We start from the raw sequence: 13,505 nt of genomic DNA on the forward strand, positions 1-13,505 counted from the left end.
ATCCCAGTCATATGTTTTCTGTGTCTCTTTGAACCATCATCTCCCTCAGGAGGAAGAGAAATTACCTCTTGAGAGAGAAAGGGAATTCAAAACATCAACCTTGCTTTTCATTTCATCCTTTCCTCTATTATAAATATCAGAAACAGTTCATGGCAACATGGAATCCATGAGAGAGCTCCAACACAAAAACCCACTGCCAACTAAAAGAACACACAAGCCCATCTCTCATTTGGCAAAACGTGCTTTGGTGATCCCCAAGACTTTGCTCAATTTTGTAGAAAATACTGGATTGTAGCTTTAAAATATGCAACCCCTGCATTTCCTATAAAAATATATATTTGTGATTTAATCTCTTTCTACCTATTAGGCTGCAGATATTTTCATAAACTCACTTGTTCATAGAACTCATTGACAATCCCTTCTGTCCACTGCAGATGTAGCTCCTTATTCTTCAAAGGTCCATTGACATCAGCTAGCTTGATGCACATCTGGCACACCAGTAATCGGTCATTCTCATTGGTCCAGTCAATGCCAGATACTCCTTCATCACCCACCTGAGAAGAAAGGTGGGCAAAAGAAAACATGTTGCTTATTGAGCAAGATAATCCATAAAGTTAACCAATCAAGCAAGGTAAGGTAAAAACAAAAAGGTTATTTACCTTTGCATTAAATTCAGCGAGGAAGTCAAAGTGCTTTTTGAGGTCAGTAGCCAGGATTGCTTCAATGACAAGAAAGCGGAATCGCTTGAACTCCACGTGTTCAAGATTCACCAGGAAGTTGAACTCTGGTCGAGACATGAAGAGGTTCCACGCTGCAGCTGCATGATGGTTTTCCAGCACCGACCTGTCGTTGTACAGAAGAGCCTACAGCAAAAGTAGGGAGAAAAACACACAACTTGACACAGTGTTCAATAATTCAAAGGGGTTCATTACATTATTACAATATAATAAGAATGACTTGGGCTTAGCTACTAAAACAGTACAGATTTATTTGATTGGTGAAGTGACTTCACAGAATTGTTCTGCTAGTTGATAGTTTGTATCTACATTCTGTTTGTTATAAAGTAATTATGTAGTTATGTGTGTAATTATGTGTAAAATACCTAAAATAATGGCAACTTTAGATGAAGAACAGATTGCATAAGCTTTTTTAAATAAACGGACGGATGGACTGATGAACGAACACATGAATGGATGAACAGAAGAATTGATGAATGGATAATAGAAACATGAGTGAAGAGACAATTGGAAATTTGTTATAAAAGTATTACTGATTAAACTTTAGCTTTAATAACATAGAGCAACATAATTTTAAAGTTTAATCAGGAATACTTTTATAACAAATTTATGTCAGATCATGATTTCTTGGTTAATGTCAAGTTGTCATAACGAAGACATTTTGAATAATGTTAACTTTGTGTTAAAAGTGTCATGATTTACCGAATGACACTTTATGACAACAGTCATAAATATTCATGAAGATTTACTCATGTTCATGACAGGTGTTATGTCATATTTATGACGATGTCATGACAGTTTTATTCACAACCCATCAAATTAAGTGTTACCACATATTGCAGCTTGAGTTTTATCATACTCTTATTTACGTCCTTATTAGTGCAGTTAATCTTAGACTAATCTGCAACCTACAAAAACCTTTGCCAGTGTTGATCCCTCTCTCTCTCTGCCAGGACAGTACATTCATGTACCTGTGGTGCGCTTGTGGCAACCAGAAAGGCGTTTGTTCTTCCAGGGTGGTCGTAGTCATGCATAGCGGCAGCTACATAGAGGGCCATGAGCTCCAGGGCTGGAATTAGACCAGACAGGGAGCTGTAGCCGTCTTCCAACACAGAGCTCATCTTGGAAACCAGGAAGCCCGGCGCTCTAGACGTAATGTTGTTCACCGAATCTGAACACAGCAAGAGACACAAAATCAACAAAATTCTCTCTCTGCTTTGTTTTACCTGCTTTAATTAATCATCTAGACCAGACAGAAGGTTGTAGCCGTCATCATCTTTAACAATTCTGATGGAATCAAGAGATGCACTTGACAATCATACTGAAACAAAAGAAGAAAAAAAGAAAAATAGTACTAGCATAGTTTGCTTTTACACTCTACCCAATATATGGGTTTGCTGTGGTCGACATTTACATTTCGATTAAAGAATTTAGCCTAAAGTCACTATAGACAGTTAGGAAACTATACTTATTTCTACTTTGTCTCCTTGCAATATCAACATTATTGATTATAATTTATGTCGATGTTTTAACTAAATGTAAACAAGAGGGAAAACTCTAGAAGTTTTTCCATAGGAAATTACTACTTTTAGACACAGCGCACCAGTGTGAATCCCGTTCTCAGTGGGCAGGATGGGCAGGCCCGGCACAGGCTGGGTGGTGAGGTACCACACGGCGTGCAGCACATCAGTCGCATGGATCCGGTTGTGATCTGAAAGGAAAACCAAACCGCTAATTCACACAGAGGTAGGAGGGAACAAATTCCTGCAGTAAAGCAGCCATTTACAATCACATAACTTCAAGGTAACACAATGACTTATGTGACTGCATGAAATTAATGAAGAGGTTATATAATAAAAAAATAATCCAATGCTTATTTAGTTGGATTGTTTATAAATGACAGTAGAAAGTAACTAAAATAAGGCCTAGAGGATTCAAGAACTTAGGGAAATTTGTTCAAAATATAAAAAATATAACACAAACAGAAAGAGTAGGAGCAGAGATTTAAAGACAGTTGTCAGCACATTTAGAATAATCTGGACTGAAACAAAATGATTGATTGATTGAGCTATATTTAATGTATAATCAACATGAGAACAATAAGACAAGCAGGACAAATGTGAATGCAGCGTGTGAAGAAAATTAACCACCAGAATTCACAAAATGAGTTGATTGATTGATTAACTGATTTAAGAGATTTTATTAAATTGCATTAAGTTTCATAGATGTTTTATTTAAATAGCCCAAGAGAGGCATCTCTGCTATTTGAGATTTTAGTGACATACTGTAAATAAAACGTGTCCCTAAGCGAGGACTTTTGATTTTGCATGGATAACACAATCACTTTATTCCAGTAAACTTCTATTTATGCCCCATGTTTAATGGGATACATGTTGATGCCCTGCTTTAAAATGAGTTCACAGACCCTCCAGATGTACTTACAGAAAGCTTTGAGGAAGAAGACATATTCAGAACTAATGTGATTGTGGCGTAGCAAAAATAACTTCATGGATTTCCATCATAGGTTAAAAAACCTTGACTATATCGAGTAAAACCAAAGCCCATGTACAATTTTAATACTGTGCATGTGCAATTGCATTATTATTCACCCCGACTGACCTAATTCAACAGAGGTCCAACCAATTGGTGGTAGTAGTCTCATAATGAGCGCGGTGAGAGCAATAAGGCAGCGATTATTGTATCATTGTATAAAGATGCCTGTGTCTGGAAGTTTCCGTTTACTAAATAATATTATGTTATTATTTTCATGCTGGCTGCCAATACAGCATGAAAACAAAAGAACACTAAGAGGAAATCAAAGAAAAAGTTACAGAAAAGTATAAGTCAGGGGGTGGATACAAACAATCTCCAATGCACTGAACATTCCTTGGGTTTCAATTAAATCCCTCAACAAGAAATGGAAGGAATATTGCCTTGTCCTCACAAACTGAATGATCGTGCAAGAAGGAGACTAGTGAAAGAGGCCACCATGACAGCTCTGACTACACTGTAGGCGTTACAAGCTTCAGCAGCTGAGATGGAGGAGACTGCAGACAACAACTGCAGCCCAGCTTGTCACAATTTAAAGCTTTATGGGAGAGTGGAAATTAGAAAAGCACTGCTGACGAAAACTCATAACAAGGCTCAAATAGACTCCACGGTCAGGTAGAAGAAAGTTCTTCAGTTTTATGAGACCAAAACGCAGCTGAGGACAAACTGTTTCCATCTGCAAGATGTTCTTTTCAGAGAACATTTATTTTCCAGCAAAAAAAAACAAAACAATTTGACGAATCCAACTAAAGTTACACAGAAATTGAGTAAAACTGCAGAGTCCAGATGTGCAAGCCTGATTGAGACCTATCGCTACAGACACCATAATGGAATTGCAGCCAATGGTGCATCTACTAAACACTGAATCAGATTTCAGGTTTTAGCTTGTGAATGTTCTTTGTGAGAAAAACACTTACAAGAATTTTTTGTGGAAAAAGCCACATTTTGTTCATTGATTTCCAAAAGCAGAAATGGGTAAACCATCTAAGGGGTTGTGTAAGTTTTCACAGACACTGTAGCTTGCACATTATTGCAGTCATTTATGGTATTTTATCTTCTACCAAACTAAAGTCAGTGCATTCAACATCTAAATATCTAAACTCCAATTAATACCTGCTCTGTTAACCCCTGCTGTTGGTTTTGTTTTAAATATTTTGATGGTTGTGAGAGTATATATTAACTGCTGAACTTTAAATAAATTATAAAGATCCATCTGTGCTTAACTTCATGTCTGCAAACTATTTGCAGAGTTGCATTAAACACACAGACTGAATAGATCAGGTGAGGGAGTGTTATTACATGAGCAATGCATCCACCTTGTGGCTGCTAAAGGAATTGCTGCACTTGTTTTTCTTTAAAGCTGTATTTGGATATTCTACTCACAAGGTATATCCCGGTAGCCGTTCTCCAAGGCATGGAAGTAGTTCATAAACTCTTTAATGGGAATCTTGAAGGTCTCAAACAGGCCAGTGTCCTCAAAAAGCCGATAGGTCACCTGAGAAACAAGAACATAATCACCATTGAAAATCTGAATAAGTGTTTACAATACTACCCTCAAATAATTTATTAACCTATCTAACACAGAATGTCGACCTGTAAGCCTTTTAACACTATTCACTGAAGTGTTAGGAAAGATATAATAAATTCATGTGCCTTGATGATCTAGTTTATTCAACAATTCATGGCACTTCTGTTGTTTTATTGATCTGCAAAAGAGCTGGAAAGCAGCTTGAGTTCTCAGACAGGTCTGAATAAAAAACAGAGATTATTCCACAGAGAAATCATCTCTGTCAAATAGATATCTACAAATAAAAATGTAAAAATCAATGCAAGCACTAGTATTCAGCTCTCTTCTGTAACTGATACCAGTACAATACAGTACAATTAATTACCTTAATAATTGTCTACCTGTATTTAATTCAGTCTCATTATATAAACAGCTGTTCTGGGAAGGCCTGTTAATGAGCAAACAGCAGGAATAAAGTATATTGGTTCAAGAAGACTTTATTTAAGTGTAAAAGATATTTTTTCCCTTTCCTTTTAAAAAGCTGTTTTCTTAAAATTTTAAAGTGCAAACAGCTGCTGTTACCCACACTGGCAGCTAAATATAAACATCTCACCAGACTGCAAATTTAGTTCAAAGTAAATTCAAATCATGTTATTTAATGTATTGGCAATTTAGAACATTTTAACTGTGATGTACGTAATGCCTCAGCAGAGGCAAGGTCAAAGTTGATGGGAAGATAGGTGAAGCTAAATACAGAGTGATACTGGAAGAAATCCATCTGAGAATCTGTGGCAAGACTTAAAAATGAATGTTTTTAAGTCACACATTGCACTCTCTTACTTGTGTAGATCTCCTACTGACATTGTGACATGTTAAAAAGACAAATTGGGAAAGCCTTCACTACTTGCCCAAAGCTGGGGGAGGAGTATCTTAAAAAATGCTTGGCTATAATTGGAGCGTTGAACACAAATGTGAGCCATACTTTTTACATTTTTATTTCTAAAACTTTCAAAAGTTTCTATCATTTTCCCTCTTGTTAGCAATTGTGTTCCGACTTATATTAGTCCTTACACACCATAAGATCCCAATAGTCCATAAATATTGCAGCTGAAGTGAATGTGGATATTTCTATTACTTTGCAGCCTTTCATTTGGTTACATTTATTCATCCTAAATATTGCCATACATATTGTTTTTACCTGGCTGAGGATGCAGCCTGTTTTGCCATGAGTCTTCTCCACAAGGCTGAAAATGGGGAAGTTCCAATTGTTGAGCTGACTCATCAGGGGTTCCAGACCCGGCATGACTGGACTCTCTGGGGCAGACGCTGACTTGTCCTGACAGGTGAATGTAAAGCCAGACACAGCTGTTACTCTGTTTATCTTCGAGAGGCCTACACCGCCTTGTTATATTGTTAAAGTCAGTAAAATCGTTTACCTCTGGGGATGGTAGGAGTGGGTGAAGAACAATGCACTCCGGCGGACACTCCCTACAGCCTCCCCTTACTTCAGGCGGCTTCTTGCTTCCTTCTCCTTCGTCGTCGTTTTGTGCAAAGTCGCTGCTGTCACTGTGGTTGGTCTCATAAGTGCTGTCATAGGTGCTGTCGTAATCTGAGGAAGCTACAATGCGCTCATCTAGAGAGGGGATCACACAGAATCAGAAATGTCCTGCTCTAAATCTTAGCTACCATTTGTGTTTTGACTGTTTCCATGAGATGTTTCTTGGGCAGCACCTGGATGCGGTATTCTGTCCTGTTTACTGCCTGATTCTACTCCATTGATTAGTCGATTGCTGAACGGCCTGCCGCAGCTAAATATGAAAACACAGAGATATATCTGCTTACATTTTGTATTTAGCTTAGGAGAGCATAACTGCCTGGACTTTACCTGCCGCAGAGTGATGGAGGTCGCCAGTGAATGGTGGTGGAGCTTGGCGCACTCTGGCTGTGAGTTAAGACTGTGTGATGGCTCTTGGGGGCAACAGACACAGGAACCTGCTCTGTCAGTGGCCTGGCCAGCTCAGGAAGCTGAACTGAACACGTTTTTATCGTCGGACTGGAGATGGGCGTTCCCTGGACAGGAGGAGACGGACATGGCGAGCCCAGAGGTGATACGTTGGAGGGAGGGAAACCTGAAAGAAAAAAAAAGATTGTTTCCCAGGTCAAATGGAGTCATTGAAAAGAAGAGCTCAAAGGACCAGAATTGTCCACACACCTGGTCTTCCCAGTGGTTTGCTGTAAAGGTGGTTGGAAGTGCCAGGGGCAGTGTAGGAGGCTGACATGGAGCGGCTCTTTGAGATAGTTATCATCAATGGGTTGTTCCAGGAATCACCGCTTTGATAAGACAATTTAATCAGATCTGGAAGTCAAAGTAATCCTGTCTTGTTCAAAGTGGTGAGGCGATTACCTGTCCACAGTGTGTTTGATGCTGGCTGAGCGATCTCGCCGTACGGGGCCCGGCTCGATGGTGGGCAGCCCCGTGGCTGATGTGGTCGTGGTCCAGGTGGATGAAATTCTTCTCAGCAATCCTGGGGGCAGACTCCTTCTGAGACGCTGTAGGGCAAATAAACAGGTGCAAGTTAACACATCTGCATCACACTCCTGCAACTATTTCACAGGAGTGCAAACTTCTGTTTATTCTATTGGGATTTTAAAGTAGAATTAAAAGCATACAGAGTTAATATATTTTTTAATAAACATTCACTCTGACGAGTTCCCCTGTCCCTCCACCTTGTTAGGGAATGTATGTGGTGAAGTGCAGTGTTAGTCCTTCACCAGGCATACGCTTAGGACCTTATCTGGAACCTGCTTTGGTCAGATAAAACTAACAGTGACAAACACTCCAGCTGTCGAACAACAACTCTGTTAAATATTGTGGAAGGTTTGTAATGCTGTTGGTTTCTTCCAAAGTTCAGGGAACCTTGTTATAGTGCATGGCATCATAAACTCTTTGAGATAGCAGCACATTTTTAATTAAATTCTGGTGGCCCCTGGCAGAAAACTAAAAATGGATTTCAAGATTGTCAACAGGATAATAACTCAAAACATATGGCAACATAAACACAAACAGAAACCAAACTTTGTTCCATGGCTATGCTAGCCCCAAGACTTAGTCCTAAAGAAATCCTCTGACTATGTTAAAGAGAAGATAGTATTAGTGACTACCCAGGACTCTCTATAACCTAGATAGATTGTGCAAAGAGGAATGTTCAACCACCCCTCGCTCTGTATGCTCCCACCTTGTGAAATGTTTAGAAATGGTATAAACCAGGTCAAAGCCCTATCTAAATGTAACACAAACAAAGAGACAGACCACAATGTTCCTGTTTAAGTATACTTTTGTCTCAGGTACGCAAACACAATCCAAGCAGTGGCAGAAGTATGAAGGAACTCCTGCAGTGCAAAGTGCTGTTATGAAAAGTTAATACAAGACTACGCAAGAAGTGAAACAGGATTTTTCCTAGATGGTTACGTGACTGACAAACATTAGAATCCTAGTTGCTCCCTTGTGTCAGCAAAATCAAAAGAATCAAGCTTAGACTTAAATAATGAACAAATAAGCTAAGCCGAATCTACTAAAATTTGTTAAAATAGAACAAATGAAGATTTTGGACTATCAGACTTGTCTCTAGTATTTTAAATGCACTGGGGCAGAATTGTAGACAAAAAAAAACAAAAAACTTTTCCATAGCAGTATATTTTGGTTATGGTGTTAAACCGTGCGATAAACATTATATTCAGCATTCACCAATGCAGAATGCAGCGCTGTCATTTTGTGGATTTTGTGATTTTCGTCAGACCAAAGATATGCACATTTGATGTAGACAGCAGAAGAGGTTCAGATTTAGTGTCTTTTTGTTAAATGCATATTTCTTCACGCGTGTAAGTCTTATTTGCAAAGCTCCAATGTAACACAAAACACTTCTCTCTGTCTTCATGCAGCAGGTTTCATTATGGTTCTTATTTCTAAAAGTGGAACAGGAAGCAAGGCTTAAGGGAGGTGACCCTGAGCTATTCCTATGGTAACACAGCTTTGGGCCTGAACTCATGGAGGATGTCCCATGATGCATTCACTGTGCTAGTCTGTTTTATCAATTTCCCATGGCAAATATCATGGGTCTAGAGTTGTTCTTTTGTTTGTCTCTTTGATCTGATTTGTCAAACAACATACAGAGGGTGAAGATGTGTTTCGTGCTACATCTACTTCTGTTTTATCACCTTTTTATTATTTAAACTGAATTCTACCTCTCAAAATTTGCCCATGAAAATTATTGTTGTGAATTGTTGTCACTATACTAGTAACCTGAACCTTGATTTAAGTCTCTACTACTCACCCACCAACTGGGTGTCTTTTTTTATTTTGCAAATTCTCTGCTGCAAAATACGTCAATCTCAGTCAGACTGGATAGAGAGTCCCTGTGAATATCCATTTTGAAGTCTTGCCACATATTCTACATTAGATTTAGGTCTCGACTTTGACTGGGCCATTTTAACATATAATTATGTTTTAAACCAATCTGTTCCTTTGGAGGCCTGGATGTGTGTTTTGGGCTGTTATCCTGCTGGAAGGTGAACATCAACAACAGTCTTTTAACTTTTTTCACAGCTTCTAACAGGTTTTCCTCCAGAATTGCTTGATATTTGGCTCAATTTCTTCCAAAAATGACCAGAGACCTATTGGTTGCTTCTCTGATTATAGTGCATTATAGTATACAATATAATGTTTTGTAAGGTTTAGTTTATGAAATATCTGAAGATTTAGGTCTTTGTGAAAGCAAAACAGGTCATTCATGGGTTTTTTCTTTCCATTCCTTCTAAGATATAAACAGAAACTTTCCATATGAAGAAAAGAATGAAAACATATATCCAAACTGTTGGGACTATTTTTGAGTTATTTTCACAGGGTAATAAAGTCATCTGACAATTATGATTGTGTCTTTTTCATCTTGGCAGTCTGCATGGTTAATTAAGGGTCGTTATCATATGCAGTCCCATCTCCATCTTGCATAAACAAACATAAATGAACAAGCAGTTCATGTTGATCGATTTTCAACCAGTTTCTCTGCCAAAGAGTGAAGGATGTAAAAACACATTTTCACTGAAGCTCTTTAAATGTGTATATTAGCTGTTTTAAATTGACATTTGTTGTCACTATGACTGTATACAAAACAGACCAGGGTGTATTTGCTAATTTATTGTGATGGAACGCAATATTTATTGTGAGGGAATGCAAAAGAAAAAAAAAACATCTCCATGTCCCCTGGGGGGCTCCGTAGTATTGTGATAGAATGTAAGAAAATAAAATAAAAACTCAAAGTGGTGTGAATGGTTTTGGCAAGCCTCTGTACATTTATATATGTGAAAAGCTCCTCAAAATCATTCATTAGCCTCATGTTACTTTGTTTTTGTGAGAAATATGACCAGATTCTCAAATTCCCCTCTCTGATCATTTAGATTCAGTACATGTACTAAACATTTCAGTGCACTCAAGCAGTTTTAAAGCAGCTACTCACTTTCCAGGTATCCTGTATTACATCACACGCTTTATTTAGTTTTCTTTCTGCCTTGAACACCTGCTTACAGTTTGAAGCACTGGCCTTGTCAAACATTACTAAGCCATCCAGAGGATTTTGGGTCATTAGAACCACATCAACCGTGCAATGAATTGAAGTTTGAGTGTAATTTATGCAGGGATGGGGTTCACCTAAATCAAACCCAAAGTGCCAAAGATTCTATCCTCGGGTTTTATGTCTAGATGCCAGCACCTGAACATGACAGAACACAGACATTGTTTTGTTGTTGTTGTTTTTTGGTTGAGGCATCTCATGTTCGGACAATTACTCTGGTTTTGAATGCTGTGCAAATGGAAGGGTTTTTGCTTTTAATTTTATACTTTTGGAGAGTTGTTATGACCGGTAACTGGCAGTGACATATTGTTTTTACAAATGGGAGAAGCTGATTAGAAACTCAAAAGGTCAAATAATACCTGAACTATGACCCCAAATCCCAGAAGAGTTGAAAAGGAGGCTTCACAGATGCAGAAAGAGACGGAGGAAGTTCAAATAATCTCTTCCACCAGTCATAATGGGCAAAGATCATCTCCCTGACAACATCTCTTTGCCTGGCTTACCAGAGATTTAAGGGGGAGCAATGAAAGCAAATGAGGTGGATTGGGAGTGTTAAATTTAATTGAATTGAATTGTTTAGTTGCAACTTCACAAATTTAGTCTCATCACCAAGGTAAACATGCTAATCAAATCACATAAACTCAAGGCAAGCATGTGGTCTTGCAGATAACATCTCTCACTGTACTTATCTGATACAGTTTGTTATGATATAAACAAAGTCAACTGTGGCTGATGATTTATTACTTAACAACTAGTGGAAAGTCAACAAACAGTAGAAAAGTCTAGAAAAAAATAAATTAGCTGGAACAACAAATGATGTTCCCAAAGTTCAAATAAGAAAATGGACAGAAGCAGGCAAGGGGATGACAGATAAATAAACAAATGGATGAAAATGATGTGTGACAGTTAACTTACTGCTGTCTAGAGTAACAAAATAAAACCACCTGAAACGCAGCTTGTTCAACAGATATGTGCAGTGAGGATTTATTTGAAGGTTTCTCACCATGGTTGCATTCATTCTTGTTTATCCTTTTCTTTATTACCACAACAGGATAATTCTCATCTGATTGCAAATCAGAACTGCATGCTGGCAATTCTGATTTCCAACCAGCTACAAAAATCTTTTTTATAGATATATAGTTTGGCAGGTCACCATAAAACAACATGGGGCACATACTGCTATAACAGATTGAAAATTAAGAGAGGAAAATCAGCTATTTTTACTGAAAATAACAAAAAAATAGTTTTCAAAGTATGATGGCCCCTAAGCCCTTTGCCACCCTCTGGGCAACTACTTCTACCAAGCTTTCACAATAACTAGCAATCAGTGTATCACTGTGGAGGAATTTTGGCCTTATATTCTCTGCAGAATTGCTTTATCTTTGATCATGAAGTGACTGCTTAAGTACATCCCAAAGAATATTAATTGGATATCGGTACTTTAACTTAGACTACTGACAATACACAAACAATGTTTTACACAAATCTCATATTGGTTCCAAAATCAAACAGTTTCAGTTTTTTTTGTTTGTTTGTTTCAGGAAAATCACTAATTTGCAACTCTGAAATCTTACATAGTCAAATATTAACCTTTGGAATGGCCAATCTCTCGGGTCTTTCCGGCCCATCCTCTGAGTCGGAACAGGCGTGGGGTTCTGTGGGGATGCGGGGCCGATGGAGTGGCTGGATGTTGATCTGGGTGCTAAGGAGGTTGCTGACAGCTTTCAGAGAGCTGCAGGTGTTCGGAGGCAGGGAGGGGTCGGCCAGCAGGTCTGAGATCATACCATGGGCTTCTCCCATCACCGCGATGTCCACCACCACGCTGGTGCCCAAGGACTAGAAGGAAGAGAGAAAAACAAGTTGTTTGATGCTTGTTTAGGTTATAAAAGGCAATGAGTTTATCTGCAAACTCTGAATCAGAGTGTCTGTGTGTGTTTGTCTTCAACCAGTCCAACAGGCACAGTTGTATCTTGCTTGTTGTGTCATTATATAGTAGCGGTGGGTTAGTGAAGAACAAATAAAGACAGCATCAACAGATCTCCAGTACCTCCATGAAAATAACTATATGTCCAAACCCTTCAACAGCGTCCCCAGCCTGCAATCGATGTTATAGACTCAGATTCTATCAAAGGTCAGCCATTTGTTGTCTTTTTGGACTATTCCCGCTTTAGTCTGTGCTAATCAGCTATTTTTTTAGTTTTTACGTCCTCACATCATATAATATCTTATAATAATGAAGATAAGTTTCAGCAGAAATTCACTGGTCACAGTACATTGTTTCTGCACATAGTAATGGTAGGGGATTGTTCCTCCTCATGTAGTTGGTCAACAAAAAAAACAAACAATTATATATAAATATAATTATTTTAATTCTTTTCACTTGCAAATATGCTTATCTTTGATTCATTTGTGGAGAGGTGGGAGGACAGACATAAAAAGTGCTACAACAATTCTAAGTAATGTTTGCCAATAAAATTTTCACTTCGCATGAAAGGTAAATTTTCCCCGTTTTATTCTGATTCCACGTCTGCACTTTCACATCAACAGTAGCAAAATCCTGTGATGACATTTGAGCTTTTCAGAGACATCTCTCAGTTTCTTGCTCTTCTGTGGGCTTTAAGACTCTTTCTTGTACAGTAAGATGGTAATTCCTTTGAGATTGCTTTGTATCACTCATCAAACTCATAATCAGCTACATGACATTTACTGCCTCATAAAAAAAGATAAAATATTGTATTTTACCATATAATACAGTAAAATCTGGTAACCATAGTTGCTGGTATTTTACCATAAATTAGAGCTTAGAGATGAACTAATTTATAACTGTGCAGAAGGCAGAGGAGCTCGACTTCTTTGTCTCATGCTAGGTTGTCACGACATAGTGAGAGTTTTAACAAATAAACATATATTTTTTAAATAAAAGTTATATACCCCAGCTTTAACTGTGTCCTGTATGTTTTAGGTGTGTCCCACAGTTGATTCAAACGGCTTAGCGTGTCATGAAGTTCCAAATATTAACCTTTGGCCAATCTCCCGGGTCTTTCCGGCCCATCCTCTGAGTCGGAACAGGCGTGGGGCTCTGTGGGG

At 38.3% G+C, this 13,505-nt stretch overlaps 1 protein-coding gene across 1 annotated transcript in view; it reads right to left on the reverse strand.

Annotated features, from left to right (window-relative positions):
* LOC102229669 (cGMP-inhibited 3',5'-cyclic phosphodiesterase A-like) overlaps positions 1 to 13,505 on the reverse strand; it is a 70,692-nt gene that overhangs the window by 12,604 nt on the left and 44,583 nt on the right. Inside the window, exons 2-13 of the mRNA XM_014469516.2 lie at positions 12,009 to 12,254; positions 7,199 to 7,344; positions 7,007 to 7,125; positions 6,680 to 6,923; positions 6,526 to 6,602; positions 6,231 to 6,427; positions 5,993 to 6,130; positions 4,671 to 4,782; positions 2,341 to 2,448; positions 1,709 to 1,908; positions 660 to 863; positions 393 to 554 (exon numbers count right to left, since the gene is read on the reverse strand). Coding sequence (XP_014325002.2) covers positions 393 to 554; positions 660 to 863; positions 1,709 to 1,908; positions 2,341 to 2,448; positions 4,671 to 4,782; positions 5,993 to 6,130; positions 6,231 to 6,427; positions 6,526 to 6,602; positions 6,680 to 6,923; positions 7,007 to 7,125; positions 7,199 to 7,344; positions 12,009 to 12,254 — 1,953 coding nt within the window. The remainder of the gene's footprint in view (positions 1 to 392; positions 555 to 659; positions 864 to 1,708; positions 1,909 to 2,340; positions 2,449 to 4,670; positions 4,783 to 5,992; positions 6,131 to 6,230; positions 6,428 to 6,525; positions 6,603 to 6,679; positions 6,924 to 7,006; positions 7,126 to 7,198; positions 7,345 to 12,008; positions 12,255 to 13,505) is intronic.

The sequence above is a fragment of the Xiphophorus maculatus genome, chromosome 18 (genome assembly GCF_002775205.1).
Source record: "Xiphophorus maculatus strain JP 163 A chromosome 18, X_maculatus-5.0-male, whole genome shotgun sequence".
In the NCBI taxonomy this organism is placed as follows: domain Eukaryota; kingdom Metazoa; phylum Chordata; class Actinopteri; order Cyprinodontiformes; family Poeciliidae; genus Xiphophorus; species Xiphophorus maculatus.